A 20476-nucleotide genomic window follows, 5' to 3' on the forward strand; every position below is an offset into this window, starting at 1 on the left:
CAAAGTGCATTACAAGACTGTCTCACCTTCCTGCCATCTTCTCCAGGAGCACCATCCTCCCCCTAAAAGTCAAGAAGAGATTATAACCAATAACATACACAAAAGGCGGAAAGTAAGACTGCCGAAAAGCCTTAAAATAAAGGGTTACTCACATTTTTACCATTCAGACCAGGCTTCCCATCATCTCCGGGTTTTCCCTTTTTCATGAAAAATAAAAGAAAGAAAACAAATCATAATTATAAGCCTTGAAGATTTAAAATGAAAGCTGAGCTCTGATTGGTTGCTATGGGCAACCAGACTTTCCCACCAATGACAACTTACCGGTACTCCTGGTGGTCCAGCTGGTCCGATTAGTCCAGGGGGTCCTTGCTCTCCTCTTAGTCCTGGAAGACCCTGTAACAGATAACTCATAGGAATAAAACAAAAGGAAAAGGGAAAAAAGGAAACAGGTATCACATGACAGAGACTTGCAAATACTCACATCTCGACCTGGATCTCCCTGTTTCCCGGCATCACCCTATGTTATAAAAATGTATTATAGCAGTTATATTCTTGTACATAGGAGGCAGTATTATAGTAGTTATATTCTTGTACATAGGAGCAGTATTATAGTAGTTATATTCTTGTACATAGGAGCAGTATTATAGTAGTTATATTCTTGTACATAGGAGCAGTATTATAGTAGTTATATTCTTGTACATAGGAGCAGTATTATAGTAGTTATATTCTTGTACATAGGAGGCAGTATTATAGTAGTTATATTCTTGTACATAGGAGCAGTATTATAGTAGCTATATTCTTGTACATAGGAGCAGTATTATAGTAGTTATATTCTTGTACATAGGAGCAGTATTATAGTAGTTATATTCTTGTACATAGGAGCAGTATTATAGTAGTTATATTCTTGTACATAGGAGGCAGTATTATAGTAGTTATATTCTTGTACATAGGAGCAGTATTATAGTAGTTATATTCTTGTACATAGGAGCAGTATTATAGTAGTTATATTCTTGTACATAGGAGCAGTATTATAGTAGTTATATTCTTGTACATAGGAGGCAGTATTATAGTAGTTATATTCTTGTACATAGGAGGCAGTATTATAGTAGTTATATTCTTGTACATAGGGGCAGTATTATAGTAGTTATATTCTTGTACATAGGAGGCAGTATTATAGTAGTTATATTCTTGTACATAGGAGCAGTATTATAGTAGTTATATTCTTGTACATAGGAGCAGTATTATAGTAGTTATATTCTTGTACATAGGAGCAGTATTATAGTAGTTATATTCTTATACATAGGAGCAGTATTATAGTAGTTATATTCCTGTACATAGGAGGCAGTATTATAGTAGTTATATTCTTGTACATAGGAGGCAGTATTATAGTAGTTATATTCTTGTACATAGGAGCAATATTATAGTAGTTATATTCTTGTACATAGGAGCAGTATTATAGTAGTTATATTCTTGTACATAGGAGCAGTATTATAGTAGTTATATTCTTGTACATAGGAGCAATATTATAGTAGTTATATTCTTGTCCATAGGAGGCAGTATTATAGTAGTTATATTCTTGTACATAGGAGCAGTATTATAGTAGTTATATTCTTGTACATAGGAGCAGTATTATAGTAGTTATATTCTTGTACATAGGAGCAGTATTATAGTAGTTATATTCTTGTACATAGGAGCAGTATTATAGTAGTTATATCCTTGTACATAGGAGCAGTATTATAGTAGTTATATTCTTGTACATAGGAGCAGTATTATAGTAGTTATATTCTTGTACATAGGAGCAATATTATAGTAGTTATATTCTTGTACATAGGAGCAGTATTATAGTAGTTATATTCTTGTACATAGGAGCAGTATTATAGTAGTTATATCCTTGTACATAGGAGCAGTATTATAGTAGTTATATTCTTGTACATAGGAGCAGTATTATAGTAGTTATATTCTTGTACATAGGAGCAATATTATAGTAGTTATATTCTTGTACATAGGAGCAGTATTATAGTAGTTATATTCTTGTACATAGGAGCAGTATTATAGTAGTTATATTCTTGTACATAGGAGCAATATTATAGTAGTTATATTCTTGTCCATAGGAGGCAGTATTATAGTAGTTATATTCTTGTACATAGGAGCAGTATTATAGTAGTTATATTCTTAACCAAATTTCTTTTTATTCAAAGAATGAGGCATAACAATCAATCACATACCATTGTAGCATTACTGGTAAGGCATAACCACAAATCGTCCATGGACGTGACCACAATTGCATGTCAGTGAAACACATGTTGTACCAAATGAAACATCAGATGTGACAGACAATAAAAATCAAATATAACACAAATAAGAGGAAAAGAGAGGGGGAGGAAGGGGGGGGGGTTTGGGGAGTTTTCCCAGCTCCGTCAAGGAAACTTCCTATATGTCTTCCAGGGTGACCAGATTTTCAGAAAGCGGGATGGCGTGCAAGATTCCCAATGGGCTATAGTAGTTATATTCTTGTACATAGGAGGCAGTATTATAGTAGTTATATTCTTGTATATAGGAGGCAGTATTATAGTAGTTATATTCTTGTACATAGGAGCAGTATTATAGTAGTTATATTCCTGTACATAGGAGCAGTATTATAGTAGTTATATTCTTGTACATAGGAGCAGTATTATAGTCGTTATATTCTTGTACATAGGAGGCAGTATTATAGTAGTTATATTCCTGTACATAGGAGCAGTATTATAGTAGTTATATTCTTGTACATAGGAGCAGTATTATAGTAGTTATATTCTTGTACATAGGAGCAGTATTATAGTAGCTATATTCTTGTACATAGGAGCAGTATTATAGTGGATATATTCTTATACATAGGAGCAGTATTATAGTAGTTATATTCTTGTACATTGGAGCAGTATTATAGTAGTTATATTCTTGTACATAGGAGGCAGTATTATAGTAGTTATATTCTTGTACATAGGAGCAGTATTATAGTAGTTATATTCTTGTACATAGGAGCAGTATTATAGTAGTTATATTCTTGTACATAGGAGCAGTATTACAGTAGTTATATTCTTGTACATAGGAGGCAGTATTATAGTAGTTATATTCTTGTATATAGGAGGCCGTATTATAGTAGTTATATTCTTGTACATAGGAGCAGTATTATAGTAGTTATATTCTTGTACATAGGAGCAGTATTATAGTAGTTATATTCTTGTACATAGGAGCAGTATTATAGTAGATATATTCTTGTACATAGGAGCAGTATTATAGTAGTTATATTCTTGTACATAGGAGCAGTATTATAGTAGTTATATTCTTGTACATAGGAGCAGTATTATAGTAGTATAGTCTTGTACATAGGAGCAGTATTATAGTAGATATATTCTTATACATAGGAGCAGTATTATAGTAGTTATATTCTTGTACATTGGAGCAGTATTATAGTAGTTATATTCTTGTACATAGAAGCAGTATTATAGTAGTTATATTCTTGTACATAGGAACAGTATTATAGTAGTTATATTCTTGTACATAGGAGAAGTATTATAGTAGTTACATTCTTGTACATAGGAGGTGGTGTTATAGTAGTAATTTTTATTTGTAAGGAGAAGAATTAAATTGATCGTTATTAGAGATGAGCGAATTTCATATTAAAAAATTTGTTCACTCTTCGTTTACTGGTAAAAGGTGAATTGCGTTATGGATTCCGTTACCACGAACCATAACGCAATTCTATGACAGAATGCATAGCGGAATGCATTTAGAGGCTTTCAGTCATAATAGAAGTCTATAGCCTGCATAGCGGGCATTACATTATGCAGTAAGGAGGACTCCCCTGCATAACGGAAACGGAACGGATCCATTATGCAGCCCAAAGACTTCTATTATGACTAAATGAATAACGTAATGGCATTCTATCGGATCTGAGTTTTCCCTGCGATCATGAAAACTCAGATCCGATGGTATATTCTAACCCACAGGTGTTCCCATGGTGACGGGGACGCTTGTCTGGGAGGAGTATGCTGAACAACTGTACAGGTTGAAAAAAAAGGCGAATATTCTAAATAACGAATATATTCGCTATATATTCATTTTTTTTTATATTTGTCATATTCTAAAACAAGAATATATAGCAATATAGCGAATATTTGCTAAATACAAATATAGAGCAATTTAACTAATAAAGTTGCTATCATCTTCTTTTTATAGTCTTATTTTTTTTTTCTCTTCTGAACTTCAGATTTGGAAAAAATGTACACTATTAAAAAAACATTAGAGCACTATATTAGCTAAATTGCTCTGTTTGTATTTTCTCGAATATTCGCTATATTGCTATATATTCTTGTTTTAGAATATGACGAATAGTCTTAAAACGAATATATAGCACTATATTTACTGCTATATATTTTTTTGGATCAACTTTGCATTATGTGATTTTTTACATTTTAGATTAATCGCAATAGCGAAAATAATCTTGAATGCGAATATGAAACAAATATTCTAGCGAATATTCGCGAAATATTGCGAATTCCAATATGGGACCTGCCGCTCATCACTAATGCCCAGTTGGCACATATATTGAAATAATTAAAACATCATTTAAGCATTGTTTCACGCTCACTCTCAGTCCTGGTGTCCCTGGTTGTCCCGGTTTTCCATCAAATCCATTTCTTCCATCACTTCCTGGAGGTCCACGTTCACCCTTAAATGGACAGAACAAAAATTATACGGGGTGGCCTGCGATGGACTTGAGGATTGCACACAACAGTCAGAGACTATGGTTTCTGTACAGTGCAGCTTATAGGCTCAGCTAATGCGCTTCATGCCACTGGGAATCTGGATGTTATTAGCACAGGATCCGGTGGAATGAAGGACATCAGTGTAAACCCTGATCAACAGGATCCCTTGATTTTACCAAATAGCCGATGCCAGTTGACCATGTACTTGAATCTATGGGAAGGGAACACCAACATATCTTCTGTGGTCCATATGTGTTTATTGGCACAAATGTAAATCTGGCTGCATACCTTGTCACCTGGAGCGCCGCGATCTCCAGTATCCCCCTGCAAAATAGGGACAAATAAAGTTAAATGACTAGTTTTAAAATAGCTGATAACGGGGTAATACATTTTGCTGACTGCACAGCAAATGCAGATTATGGAAGATTTAGGTTTAAAACAAAATCTCACCCGACTTCCAGGTGGCCCTCTGGTTCCTTCCAAACCCTTTGTAAAAGGAAACACTGTGTTATTTCTGATTATAAATATTTTCAATAAGAAGGCAGTATAACAAAAAGAGTTATAAATATAGAACGATAGAATATGAGATAATAAACAGACTCACCCGCTCTCCAGGAAGACCGTTTACACCAGCTTCCCCCTTCAGGCCTTTCATCCCATGTTCTCCGGGGTCACCCGCATCACCCTAAATGTACATATTAAATACAGATTAGGATCACACCGCAAGATCCCCACAGACTAGGAAAAGAGACAGCCAATGGGACCCACACAATTATTAAAGGTGGCTGCCCTGCGAACAGCAGTCTACATTTTTAAAACCAGAACCTGGATCTGAATACTTTTGTAATTGCATGCAATTAATCATTTGGGACAGCCACTGAGTTATTTAATAAAATCTATCTGTATATCGCCACCTGCTCTTTTCCTTGTCTCTCTGTCCACCTCAGTAACATCTGAGGTGGTCGCACATGCTCAGCTCCATGCTTGAAGTACTGCCACCAGCCTGATCTGCTGTTAGAATCTGTGACAGACGGCCGTAATGCTTTGCAAAATGCGGATCTGCAAAACACGGATACCGGCAATTTGCGGACCGCACATGGCCGCAACCATAATAGAAAATCAAATTTTTTTTGTCCACAAGAATAGGACATGTTCTATCTTTTCTGCGGAGCCACAGTAGGGAATAACGGATGCGGACAGCACACGGTGTGCCTTCCGCATCTTTTGAGGGCCCATAAAAAATTAATAGATCCGCAGATCTTCCGCAAAAATTGCGGAATGGGTGCGGATCCGTTCATACAGTCATTTGAATGAGCCCTTACAGCGAGAGAGCTGCAGCAGAAAGAACACCCCCCCCCCCCCCCGAGAAAGGACACGCCCTTGAGCTGTGACAGGGAGAAAGCTGGAGCAGAAAGGACACACCCTCCCTGAGCTGCGATCGGGAGAGAGCTCCAGCAGAAAGGAAACGCCCCCTGAGCTGCCAGGTTGAAATAAATCTAGCAGATCAATTGCAGCAATAAAAATTGAGATTTCTTGATCCATGTGAGGTACAGGGCTGGTTCTAGCTTTGCTATAAAAAGACTTATGTCCTATATCACATTAGATTTTTATTTCTTTCATCATTCATGAGATAACCCCTTTAAAAGCTATGTCTGTCAATGCAACCAATGTTTTTTATTGCTGGCATCTATAATAAAAATAAAACTTTGCAAATAGTTTTTAAAGCATCTCTTGTGTATTGTGTATTCAGCTCATATGCAAACCTATGTGTCTCCATGATAATAGATAATTTATTAATTTTACTCACTTCTTGCTAACAATTGTAAGTTTGCAAAATGTTAGGGACAGTTGCAAAGGAGCCAATAATATTCTTGCATAGGCTCCCTGTTGTCTAGCTCTGTCCTTGCTTATTTACCACGTTACTTTCCGGCCCCCTAGGTGCAATGGATCCTTCTACTACAGTGTTATTATGAACTATTTAAAGGGCCCATTCTGTTTAATGTGACATCAGGAACGGCGGTGTTAATGTGCACGCTTGTCGCACTGCAGAAACTTTAGAAAGTTTCTATTGTTGAAAAGTAGGGAAATGGCTATAAAGCAGTCAATTTTACCGACACCACGTGTAACACACCACCATTCACACTCACCTTGTCACCTTTCAGTCCCGGAACCATAGACTCAATGGTACCCTAAAAAAAAAAAAAAAAATCAATTACATTTCAATTTAAACCAGTGACCGCCATTGACTTCACATGTTTCATTATGGGAGTAAATAAGTTAATACATTTTTTATTTTTTTTATCTTACTGGTTTTCCTGGGGGTCCTTGAAGTCCTTGGGGCCCCTACAATAATAAAATAATCAATTAATAAATCTGGACACTGTATGACTGAGCATGGACTGAAATGATATATAATGCAGTTGCTCCTCAGTCTATGGGATCAGTATGGAGCGTCTTACTTACGGAGTCACCGCGTTCGCCTTTACTGCCACCAGCGCCGGGGCTCCCCTAGAAAAATAAAACTGATTTTCATACAATGACTACAGTTTACATATTTCAAAGGACATGATCTGCGAACAAACACTGCCACATCTGCATTCACTCTCCACCTCGATCTGTCTTGAATGTCTAAGAAGAGAAACCCCTTTAATCCTGCAGAGGTTATCCCATAAATTATTTTCAGAACAATGTCCTAAAATGATACATTTTCAGTGTTTATAACATAAAAAAAAAAACCTTATACTTTTTGCCTCTGACCAGAATTAGTCTCCTTCCTCCTCTGGCAGCTGACAATATAGTCCCTTCTTACTGTAGAAGGAGTCTTTTCAGCTGCACTGCCATGTTACTACCAAGACTCCTGACGAGCCAGGAAGAGAACTATTTCTATTGGCTGCCATGCAGTGGACAGAATATCACTATACAGAGACCTTGCAGTGGGGAGAGTGACTGAGGATGCATGTCCGCCAGCACTCAGGTCATTAGGAGGACCTGCACTATACATTATGAACACCAAGTGGCGCCATAATATGTAAGTATATGAACACCAGATGCCTCCATACTATTTAAAGTATAACTGTCATATATATATTTTTTGGAGTATTGGATTGTGGTGATTAATATCTCCTTGGTGGCCCTATTTCAACTTTTCACTGTGTATTCAATTACCCCTTAATTCCACAGTTTTGTTCCCTGTACTGCCTACTTTTACCTGTGCTTAAAATAGGGTTGCTAGGCATGGTCCGTCTATGTGTTGCTAGGCATGGTCCGTCTATGTGTTGCTAGGCATGGTTCGTCTATGTGTTGCTAGGCATGGTCCGTCTATGTGTTGCTAGGCAGGGTCCGTCTATGTGTTGCTAGGCATGGTCCGTCTATCTGTTGCTAGGCATGGTCCGTCTATCTGTTGCTAGGCAGGGTCCATCTATCTGTTGCTAGGCATGGTCCGTCTATGTGTTGCTAGGCATGGTCTGTCTATGTGTTGCTAGGCATGGTCCGTCTATGTGTTGCTAGGCATGGTCCGTCTATCTGTTGCTAGGCATGGTCCATCTATGTGTTGCTAGGCAGGGTCCGTCTATGTGTTGCTAGGCAGGGTCCGTCTATGTGTTGCTAGGCAGGGTCCGTCTATGTGTTGCTAGGCAGGGTCCGTCTATGTGTTGCTAGGCAGGGTCCGTCTCTCTGTTGAAGGACGGAGGACGCAGAAGCACGCTGTGTGCAAGGTCACATTACAGACAGCCAGGGACTGTAAGTAAATGATTACAGCCAGGTCCTCCCCAGCAGCTGATAACAGTGCCTGGGCTGTGTGCACTTCTCCCTGTCCCTGCGCTTGGCAGATGCTCCCTCACTCAGCAGAGCTGGAGAATGCAGAGTTGGAGCAGCGCAGACAAGGGAAGGGAGATCTGCCGTCTGCTCAGTGTATAAATGAAAGCAACATGTGGTAAGAGGACCCCTCTGTGCTGCAGGAGATTAACCCTTTAGGGGGAGGGCTGTGGTTACTGACACTTTTGGGGGACTATTGTTACTGGCTAGTGAGGGCAGGCGGGATTAGCCTCAGGGTGAGGGCAGTGGCGGCCATCTTAACTGAATAGTGAAATTGCAGTTTTATGCAGACTGGTTGCTAAGGGCAGAATCTTATTAAATATGGGGTAAGTCAGTCTAATAGTAACTGATTCTGGAATATCATGTTATTAGTAACTACATATATGAAAATTGAAATTAGGGTCTAAGTGTGACAGTTATCCTTTAAGTAACTGAACACCATGTGGCCCTATATTATGTAATTAAATGAACACCAGGTGACGCCATACTATGTAAGTAAGTGAACACCAGGTGACGCCATACTATGTAAGTAAGTGAACATCAGGTGGCGCCATACTGTGTAAGTACCTGAACACCGGGTGCCACCATATTATGTAATTAAAGGAACACTAGGTGGCGTCATTCTATTTAAGAAAATGAACATCAGGTGGCGCCACACTGTGTAAGTACCTGAACATCAGGTGGCGCCATACTGTGTAAGTACCTGAACACCAGGTGCCACCATATTATGTAATTAAAGGAACACTAGGTGGCATCATTCTATTTAAGAAAATGAACATCAGGTGGCGCCATACTGTGTAAGTACCTGAACACCAGGTGCCACCATATTATGTAGGTGAACATCAGGTGGCACCATGCTATGTAAATAAATGAACACCAGATGGTGCCATAGTAATAAATGATATTTAATGGACACCCAACCCCATTTTTGAGAAGTTTCAGTTCCCAACACTTTTGAAAATCACTGTTTGCTGTCAGTGAAAGGAAACAACTGAGCACTAAGCGCATGTGGGTCCCATTACTTACGTCTCTCCCTGTCTCCCCAGGTTCTCCTGGATCCCCCTTCTCTCCTGGGTTGCCTCTTACTCCTGGAAGACCCTGGTAATTGAAAGTACAAAAAGTCATACAAAGCAAAGGATTGTCTTGAAGAAGCGGGACTTACAATGTAACGAGAAATGGAGCAGCACGGATCTCACTTACCCTTGGGCCCCTTTCTCCGTTCCTGCCTGAAATACCCGATTCTCCCTGCGAGACGACAGAAAGAATTATTATCATCGGTGTCCCCCATCAGACCGGCTTCACGGGTGCTGGATATCGGGCTTACCGGCGTCCCTTCTTCTCCCTTGTCTCCTTTTTCTCCTTCTTTGCCCCGAAGCCCAATTTGTCCTGGAGGACCTTGCTTTCCGGGTTCTCCATTCTGCCCCGAATCGCCGGGTTCTCCCTGCGGAAAAAGTCCATAATGATAAGACGTTGTGTACAATGTGTCATCATCTTGTCTGATAATTCTCCCATATCGTGCCTCCAATTGGGCCAGATGGTCCATTGGTGGGGCAACCCCAATACTGCCCATGAGGTTCTGCAGCAGCTGGGTTTTTGGCTATCTGACAAACAATCTATTAGCCCTTATTAATGATGCAGCCTTTGAATGGGAACATGTCCTGTAGTGTAGAGCTGGTGGGCCCTAAATTTCCCTGGAGGGCCCTAGGTACCTCATTTCAAAAACTGCATTATCTTCCAAAAATTTTAAATGAATTTATAGGATTAGAAAATATGGCTGCTTTCTTCCAGAAGAAATGACACTTAAACAGCACCCGCCAGAGGGATCAACCCTATCATTAGGCATTCAGCGCCGTAGGGTTGATTTTGTGAGAGGCGTGGCCAACACTGGAAAGCTGCGGTGCACTGAAGGGTTAGGCCCGCCTCTTTGTGCACTGAAGGGTTAGGCCCGCCTCTCTGTGCACTGAACCCCTAATTTGCATAAAGAATAGAAGTCTTTTTTCCCTCGGCAACGCTTCAACTGATTTTCACAAGACAGATGTCGTTTTGATCTGCAGAATCAACCCTACCAGATGATGTGTCTGGTTGATCCTGCTGACAGGTTCTTTTTTTAATAGCATCCCATCCAAGTGAACAGGGGACTACGCTGCAATACCAGACATAGTGACTCGGAGAGGGGTGGCGCTTTTTCTGGAGTCTTTAAGATCCTTAATGATTGTCTTCTCTGGTCGGATGTATGCGCAGCTTTTCACTCTCGGTTTTGCGTAAGTTTACCAAATATAATAAAATATAGATTAAAAGATTATCGTACCTTTGGACCTGCTCTTCCAGCCGGACCCATGGGTCCCTAATAAAAAGCAAACAAAACATTAAAATTGGCCAAATCCCAGATTAGAGAAGCCTTACAATGATACCTTGACTCGTTTGTCTTCTTCCAATTCCTGGAAGCTCCATAGGCCAGCGGTCTTCCATGGCATCACACTTACCCTATCCCCTGCTTCTCCTTTAGCTCCCGGCTGCCCAGGAGAGCCGAATCCTTCCGGACCCTAATCACACATAAAGAAAAGTTGTTGCATAGTCTTGGTCTGGAAAGCGACAATAAATCTGTGCGATGGTAGGCACTTACTCTCTCGCCTTTCTCTCCTGGGTCACCTCTTGAGCCTTTTGGACCCCCGATCCCCTGCAGACCACGATCGCCCTGAGGAAAGGACACAATGTTATAATGGGTTGTGATTGCCATTATTACAAAGAAATGTCCATTGCAAACAGTGACATCTAGTGGACGATTTTTGTCATTACCACAGATTGGTAATTACAATCTATCCTAGTGTTCATCGCCTTCATCTCCTCACCTTTTCTCCTTTCATCCCAGCCGCAGTGGAAACCTGGAACGGAAGCATAGATAATGGCCGTGAATGTCTGGCGTATGCTATAACGGCATAGTACGTAAGTAAGAAAGTTACTCACCGATGTGCCAGGCTCCCCCGGAGCTCCTTGGGCACCCTAAAATGATATATATTGTGTTATATTAGAAATCTGTAAGCTATCAGGGCATGATGGGGATTGTAGTTTTGCAACAGCTGGAGAGCCACAGGATGGGGAGCAATGACCTATAGGATGCCAGTGGGTGTCAATTCTAGATCTCTACCCGCCAGTCGCATTAGGACTGAGGGCACAGATGGGTGCAATGACATGGGGTACAGAGGCTCCTGCTACAACCAGGCCCCTGAGCCTATAGGGGCCCAAAAGGTCCCACATAAGGATGCTATACAGTGCATTACTCATATAATTGTGCAAATATAGGAATAGGAACTTTCTATGGCACTTAGGTGAATCCTATATCTCAGTGCAGACATATTTTAGGACTTCTCCAGATGGCACCAAAATCAGTTCCACCACCAACCTTTTCTCCTTGTGGCCCCGCCGGTCCTAAAGGCCCCTGTTAGGAATAAGAATATAAAATGATTAGTCTCCTCTCCACCATTGCAGAATATGAATTAATGACGTGGATCCAGTTTGTAATAGGCACAGAAGAACCCAAAGTATGATAGAGGGAAAGAAGGCGGCCAAGAGGAGCCTGGGTCCGTCCTATATGTGGGAGTAACTGGTGCTCTGGGTGGTACACCTCCTCTCCCCCGCACTGGTATATGGGGTGTCCTTCTTTACATGGACATGATGTCTCAAAGAGATAATATGATGGGGGAGGGGTAGAGGGTGGAGCAATGTAGTAAAATGATTTCCAAATTATATAAAGTGGGGGGGGGAATCCTTAGGCCGCGCAGATGCGATGCGTGAGTTGAACGCATTGCATCCGCACTGAATTCCGACCCATTCATTTCTATGGGGCTTTGCACATGAGCGGTGATTTTCACGCATCACTTATGCGTTGCGTGAAAATCGCAGCATGCTCTATATTCTGCGTTTTTCACGTAAGCGCAGGCCCCATCGAAATGAATGGGGTTGCGTGAAAATCGCAAGCATCCGCAAGCAAGTGCGGATGCGGTGCGATTTTCACGCATGGTTGCTAGGAGACGATCAGGATGGAGACCCGATCATTATTATTTTCCCTTATAACATGGTTATAAGGGAAAATAATAGCATTCTGAATACAGACTGCATAGTACAATAGCGCTGAAGGGGTTAAAATAAATAAATAATTAAACTCACCTTAGTCCACTTGATCGCGATGCCGGCATCTCCTTCTGTCTTCATCTTAGCTGTGTGCAGTAACAGGACCTGTGGTGACGTCACTCCGATCATCACATGGTCCATCACATGGTCCATCACCATGGTAAAAGATCATGTGATGGACCATGTGATGACCGGAGTGATGTCACCACAGGTCCTGTTGCTGCACACAGCTAAGATGAAGACAAAAGGAGATGCTGGCATCGCGATCAAGTGGACTAAGGTGAGTTAATTTTTTATTTTTTATTTTAACCCCTCCAGCGCTATTGTACTCTGCAGTCTGTATTCAGAATGCTATTATTTTCCCTTATAACCATGTTATAAGGGAAAATAATACAATCTACAGAACACCGATCCCAAGCCAGAACTTCTGTGAAGAAGTTCGGGTTTGGGTACCAAACATGAGCAATTTTTCTCACACGAGTGCAAAACGCATTACAATGTTTTGCACTCACACAGAAAAATCGCGTGTGTTCCCGCAACGCACCCGAACATTTTCCCGCAACGCCCGTCTGAAAGAGGCCTTAGACTTACCGAGGGTCCGGATGGACCTGGCTGACCGTTTTGTCCTGGATTTCCCTGCAATGTTAAAAATGGGAGGCAATTAGCGTTATATGAAGTAACTGAGTAACGAGATTTTCAACACATGTAATCGGTACAACAGTAAGTAATGCTGAGGCTTCTAAATACATCCAGTACTTGTAAACCAAGGGTTAGAGCGATTATGTATGGCACAATCAGAGCGCCCAGTGGTGTAGCTATAGGGGTTGCCTTTTTTTTGCTTTATAAGATGCACTGCAGTCACTATTCTGCATGAGGGGGGGGGGGGGGAGCGAGGTCTGATAAAGGGGGGGGGGGGGTGTTGTCTGCCATGGAGTCCTGATCCTCAGGACCGAGGTCTGATATGGGGGTTCCGAGGTCTGATATTGAGGTCTTAAAGGGGGTCTGATATGAGGGTCTCACAGGGAGGTCTAAAGGGAGTTTGATCTGAGGTCTGATATGGGGGTTCCGACATGTAGATTTAAACGGGGTCTGATCTAAAGACTGATATGGTGGGGTCTGACATGGAGATCTAAAGGGGGCTCAAAGGTTTTAAAGGCTTCAAGCAGATTAAAACAATATAACCCCAGTCTGAATACCCCCAAACCTGATAGTAAGGGAAGTTCCAAATGTTGGGCCATTAGGTGCCAATGCTACTCCACAATAATAAGTCATAATAAGGTAACATTTCAGTCCAATTAAATATTCCTTAAATTGCAAATCTGAATACGTGATATAGTTGGTGGACTGCATCTGTGGTATGCAGTACGTGGGACGCACCACCCAAGCCTGACTCGAAAGGCTAAATCAGCATAGATGCATCATCAGAAAGAAATATTTGAAACATGGTCTTTCCAGACATTGCGTCTTTCAACATGATGGGAAGTTGGAATGCCATGAAATCACGCCGATTGATCATATTCCGGTAGGTACATATAACCGTTGTGAAGCCCTTACTTAGGAAACGGGAAGCGTTTAGGACGTGCAGCAGCGAGGATCTAAATATCTGACATGAGGTTTTGGTAATTGTGCACCAAGCACAACTCCATCAGGTGAGAGACTGTCTTCTCTCCCCCTATTTGTTCACCCACTTGTTTACCTTTCAATGGAGGTCTAATAGAGATCTGATCTGAGGTCTGATATTTGGGGGGATTGTATTAATGTCAGGGACAATATTTGCCTGGCGTAGTTATTTTTAGGGCACTGTGTGCCAATATTATCTGTTTCTGCAGTATAGTATTAGGGAGCACAGCGGGCACAGTATTGGGGGTGGCAGGGTGGGATGTTCAGAAGATGGGAGAATAATGGAAAAGTAGGAAATTAAGATGTCTGTCAAACTCTGAGAGACAAGAGATGGCTGAAAGAAATCATTATGGTGGTCTAAATGGAGAAGAGGAAAGAGAACGTCTACATCACTGGATGGAAGAGGTACATATGTGGCGCTGTATGTAATGTTTTCCAAGTATGTCTTTAACAGTAGGGCTGGAGGGAAGGGGTTAGATTGATAAATTGGCAGGGGGGGGGGGGGGCATTTTAGTTTCTACCTCAGGCAGCCGAAAGGCTAGGTGCACCCCTGCCCCTTGCCACAAAGCACTGAGGGAAGGGATCACCAAGCAGAACTCTTGCACCAAGACCCATGACCCCTTAGCTACACCCCTTAAAGCGCCCTATACGATAAGTCATTATCATTTACTGACCTTAAGCCCTTGAAATCCTTGAGAACCTCGATCTCCCTGTAAAATGAAACACAATAAATATACAGAAACCTTATACTGATCAATAGCTACATCGAAAGGTTCAGATCAATACATATTTTATAAAGGGAGCAGTATTATAGTAGTTATATTCTTGTACATAGGAGCAGTATTATAGTAGTTATATTCTTGTACATAGGAGGCAGTATTATAGTAGTTATATTCTTGTACATAGGAGCAGTATTAGTAGTTATATTCTTGTACATAGGAGCAGTATTATAGTAGTTATATTCTTGTACATAGGAGCAGTATTATAGTAGTTATATTCTTGTACATAGGCAGTATTATAGTAGTTATATTCTTGTACATAGGAGCAGTATTATAGTTATATTCTTGTACATAGGAGCAGTATTATAGTAGTTTATCTTGTACATAGGAGCAGTATTATAGTAGTTATATTCTTGTACATAGGCAGTATTATAGTAGTTATATTCTTGTACATAGGAGCAGTATTATAGTAGTTATATTCTTGTACATAGGAGCAGTATTATAGTAGTTATATTCTTCTTGTACATAGGAGCAGTATTAGTAGTTATATTCTTGTACATAGGAGCAGTATTATAGTAGTTATATTCTTGTACATAGGAGCAGTATTATAGTAGTTATATTCTTGTACATAGCAGTATTATAGTAGTTATATTCTTGTACATAGCAGTATTATAGTAGTTATATTCTTGTACATAGGAGCAGTATTATAGTAGTTATATTCTTGTACATAGGAGCAGTATTATAGTAGTTATATTCTTGTACATAGGAGCAGTATTATATAGTAGTTATATTCTTGTACATAGGAAGTATTATAGTAGTTATATTCTTGTACATAGGAGCAGTATTAGTAGTTATATTCTTGTACATAGAGCAGTATTAGTAGTTTATTCTTGTACATAGGAGCAGTATTATAGTAGTTATATTCTTGTACATAGGAGCAGTATTATAGTAGTTATATTCTTGTACATAGGAGCAGTATTATAGTATTATATTCTTGTACATAGGAGCAGTATTATAGTTATATTCTTGTACATAGGAGCAGTATTATAGTATATATTCTTGTACATAGGAGCAGTATTATAGTAGTTATATTCTTGTACATAGGAGCAGTATTATAGTAGTTATATTCTTGTACATAGGAGCAGTATTATAGTAGTTATACTTGTACATAGGAGCAGTATTTAGTAGTTATATTCTTGTACATAGGAGCAGTATTATAGTAGTTATATCTTGTACATAGGAGCAGTATTATAGTAGTTATATTCTTGTACATAGGAGCAGTATTATAGTAGTTATATTCTTGTACATAGGAGCAGTATTATAGTAGTTATATTCTTGTACATAGGAGCAGTATTATAGTAGTTATATTCTTGTACATAGGAGCAGTATTATAGTAGTTATATTCTTGTACATAGGAGCAGTATTATAGTAGTTATATTCTTGTACATAGGAGCAGTATTATAGTAGTTATATTCTTGTACATAGGAGCAGTATTATAGTAGTTATATTCTTGTACATAGGAGCAGTATTATAGTAGTTATATTCTTGTACATAGGAGCAGTAGTTATAGTAGTTATATTCTTGTACATAGGAGCAGTATTATAGTAGTTATATTCTTGTACATAGGAGGCAGTATTATATTAGTTATATTCTTGTACATAGGAGGCAGTATTATAGTAGTTATATTCTTGTACATAGGAGGCAGTATTATAGTAGTTATATTCTGTACATAGGAGCAGTATTATAGTAGTTATATTCTTGTACAATAGAGGCAGTATTATAGTAGTTATATTCTTGTACATAGGAGCAGTATTATAGTAGTTATATTCTTGTACAGAGGAGGCAGTATTATAGGTAGTTATATCTTGTACTAGGAGGCAGTATTATAGTAGCTTATATTCTGTATATAGAGAGTTTATAGTACTTATATTCTGTACATAGGAGCAGTATTATAGTAGTTATATTCTTGTACATAGGAGCAGTATTATAGTAGTTATATTCTTGTACATAGGAGCAGTATTATAGTAGTTATATTCTTGTACATAGGAGCAGTATTATAGTAGTTATATTCTTGTATATAGAAGGCAGTGTTATAGTAGGTTATATTCTTGTACATAGGAGCAGTATTATAGTAGTTATATTCTTGTACATAGGAGGCAGTGCTTATAGTAGTTATATTCTGTACATTAGGATGCAGTATTATAGTAGTTATATTCCTGTCATAGGAGCAGTATTATAGTAGGTATATTCTTCGCTACATAGGAGGCAGTATTATAGTAGTTATAGTCACCTTGTACAGTAGGAGGCAGTATTATAGTAGTTATATTCTTGTACATAGGAGGCCAGTATATAGTAGTATATCTTGTACATAGGAGGCAGTAAGATATTCTTGTTACATAGGAGGCAGTATTATAGTAGGGCTATAGTTCTGTACATAGGAGGCAGTATTATATTAGTTATATTCTTGTACATAGGAGCAGTATTATAGTGAGTGATATTCTTGTACATAGGAGCAGTATATATAGTAGTTATATTCTTGTACATAGGAGGCAGTATCTAGTAGTTTATATTTCTTGTACATAGGAGGCAGTATATAGTAGTTAATTTCTTGTACATAGGAGGCAGTATTATAGTAGTTATATTCTTGTACTAGTAGGAAGGCCGTAGTTATAGTAGGTTATATTCCTTGTACATAGGAGCAGTATAGAGTAGTTATATTCTATGTACATCGGAGGGCAGTATTATAGTAGTTATATTCTTGTACTATAGAAGGCAGTAGTTATCAGTAGTTGATATTCTTGTACCTAGGAAGGCAGTATTATAGTAGTTATATTCTTGTACATAGGAGCAGTATTATAGTAGTTATATTCTTGTACATAGGAGCAGTATTATAGTAGTTATATTCTTGTACATAGGAGCAGTATTATAGTAGTTATATTCTTGTACATAGGAGCAGTATTATAGTAGTTTATTCTTGTACATAGGAGCAGTATTATAGTAGTTATATTCTTGTACATAGGAGCAGTATTATAGTAGTTATATTCTTGTACATAGGAGCAGTATTATAGTAGTATATTCTTGTACATAGGAGCAGTATTATAGTAGTTATATTCTTGTACATAGGAGCAGTATTATAGTAGTTATATTCTTGTACATAGGAGCAGTATTATAGTAGTTATATTCTTGTACATAGGAGCAGTATTATAGTAGTTATATTCTTGTACATAGGAGCAGTATTATAGTAGTTATATTCTTGTACATAGGAGCAGTATTATAGTAGTTATATTCTTGTACATAGGAGCAGTATTATAGTAGTTATATTCTTGTACATAGGAGGCAGTATTATAGTAGTTATATTCTTGTACATAGGAGGCAGTATTATAGTAGTATATTCTTGTACATAGGAGGCAGTATTATCAGAGTTATATTCTTGTACATAGGAGGCAGTATTAATAGTAGTTAGTATCTCTTGTACATAGGAGGCATATTATAGTAGTTATATCTTGTACATAGGAGGCAGTATTATAGTAGTTATATTCTTGTACATAGGAGGCAGGTATTATAGTGGTATATTCTTGTACATAGGAGCAGTATTATAGAGTTATATTCTGTACATAGGAGCAGTATTATAGTAGTTATATTCTTGTACATAGGAGCAGTATTATAGTAGTTATATTCTTGTACATAGGAGCAGTATTATAGTAGTTATATTCTTGTTACATAGGAGGCAGTATTATAGTAGTTATATTCTTGTACCATAAGGAGCAGTATTATAGTAGTTATATTCTTGTACATAGGAGGCAGTATTATAGTAGTTATATTCTTGTACATAGTAGCAGTATTATAGCAGTTATATTCTTGTACATAGTAGCAGTATTATAGTGGTTATATTCTTGTACATAGGAGCAGTATTATAGTAGTTATATTCTTGTACATAGGAGCAGTATTATAGTAGTTATATTCTTGTACACAGGAGCAGTATTATAGTAGTTATATTCTTGTACATAGGAGCAGTATTATAGTAGTTATATTCTTGTACATAGGAGGCAGTATTATAGTAGTTATATTCTTGTACATAGGCACAGTATTATAGTAGTTATATTCTTGTAATTTTCACCTTCACTCCAGGGTCTCCATCCAGGCCAGGTTGTCCACGGTCACCCTATGAATGAACAGGATGAGATATAATAAGTTATTACGTTTTAATGCCTGAGAGTCAGAGATAAATCCTAAAACTTTCAGTATAAGGTGCATAACATGTGACATAATTTATTTGGTAGCTAGATAAATTTAAATTAAAAAAAAGCGGCAGGTGATGAAGGAAAAGTGTCAGGAGGAAGGAGAAGAATAAGGAGATGGTAAAGGAGACTGATTAGAAGGAGGTGAAAGAAGGATAAGGAGGAGGTAAGGGAGAAAGATAAGAAGAAGGTGACAGAAATCGATAGGGAGGAGGTGACAGAAGGATAAAGAGGAGGTGAAGGAGATGGATGAGGTGAAGGATAAGTAGGTGGTAAAGGACACAAATAAGGAGGACGTGAAGGAGAATGATATAAGGGAGATGAAAAAGGTGGGTAAGGAACAAGTAAAGAAGGAGGGGTAAAGAAGAAGGAGGTGGAGGATAAGGATAAGGAGAGATAAACGAGAATGATAATGAGGAAGTGAAGGATGAGGTGGAGGAGATGGATAAGGAGGAGGGGAAAGAGAATCATAAGGAGGAGGTGCAGAAGAAGGAGAAAGATGAGATGAGGGAGAAGGATAAGGTGGAGGATGTGAAGAGGTTGTAAAAGGAGCGGGTAAAGAAGAAGGAAAGACAAACAGAAGAAGTAAAAGAGGGAAATTAAGGAAAGTGATAAAGGAGAAGAGGATGAAAGCAAAAGATGAGAGGGAGAAGTAGAAGGTGAAGAATAACAAAGAAAATAAGAAGAGTGAGATTAGTAGAAAAAGTAAGAGAAAGAGGAGAAAGAAATATTTAAAGCAATATTCCAGGATTTTGCCTAAAATACCCTCACAGCTTTCTACAGGTTGTGTCCGGTACTACAACATAGTCACTTCAGTGGAGCTGAGCTGCAGTTTCAGACATGACCCATGGACGGGTGTGCTCACTCCAGTCATGCTGTTACATTGTTGTCACATTGGGATAGTTCTTTCTATTCATGGCTACTTTGTTACAACCACAGTCTTCTGACCAGGGCTGGATCCTAGTGAGGGCAGTGCCCCAAGAGCTCCCACAACAAGAGGGTCCTAGGGGGCTTCAGCCACGGACCCTGTCCAGGTCTGTTTCTTCAATCTATTAGTTACAATCACAAACGGAACAGGCAAAGAGTTTGTCTGCTGGGTGTCATTTACATTGTAGGCCACAGTCTAATTTTACCAGTGTACCGACCAGCACGCTGATGGCATAGAGGGCACCTATTAATGTAGGTGGCATAATTTGGTGCATATAATTTTAGA

General features: G+C 38.9%; 1 protein-coding gene across 1 annotated transcript in view; it reads right to left on the reverse strand.

Moving 5' to 3' along the window:
* The window catches only part of COL7A1 (collagen type VII alpha 1 chain), a 92384-nt gene that overhangs the window by 12896 nt on the left and 59012 nt on the right, over positions 1-20476 (reverse strand). Inside the window, exons 45-67 of the mRNA XM_044277444.1 lie at positions 19143-19187; positions 14981-15016; positions 13278-13322; positions 11959-11994; positions 11523-11558; positions 11408-11440; positions 11182-11253; positions 11042-11101; positions 10867-10902; positions 9883-9999; positions 9759-9803; positions 9585-9656; positions 7209-7253; positions 7053-7088; positions 6893-6934; positions 5350-5430; positions 5196-5231; positions 5034-5069; positions 4628-4708; positions 482-517; positions 322-393; positions 153-197; positions 27-62 (exon numbers count right to left, since the gene is read on the reverse strand). Of these exons, the coding sequence (XP_044133379.1) occupies positions 27-62; positions 153-197; positions 322-393; positions 482-517; positions 4628-4708; positions 5034-5069; positions 5196-5231; positions 5350-5430; positions 6893-6934; positions 7053-7088; positions 7209-7253; positions 9585-9656; positions 9759-9803; positions 9883-9999; positions 10867-10902; positions 11042-11101; positions 11182-11253; positions 11408-11440; positions 11523-11558; positions 11959-11994; positions 13278-13322; positions 14981-15016; positions 19143-19187 (1179 nt within the window). The remainder of the gene's footprint in view (positions 1-26; positions 63-152; positions 198-321; positions 394-481; positions 518-4627; positions 4709-5033; positions 5070-5195; positions 5232-5349; positions 5431-6892; positions 6935-7052; positions 7089-7208; positions 7254-9584; positions 9657-9758; positions 9804-9882; positions 10000-10866; positions 10903-11041; positions 11102-11181; positions 11254-11407; positions 11441-11522; positions 11559-11958; positions 11995-13277; positions 13323-14980; positions 15017-19142; positions 19188-20476) is intronic.

This window comes from Bufo gargarizans, chromosome 2, assembly GCF_014858855.1.
Source record: "Bufo gargarizans isolate SCDJY-AF-19 chromosome 2, ASM1485885v1, whole genome shotgun sequence".
Taxonomy (NCBI): domain Eukaryota; kingdom Metazoa; phylum Chordata; class Amphibia; order Anura; family Bufonidae; genus Bufo; species Bufo gargarizans.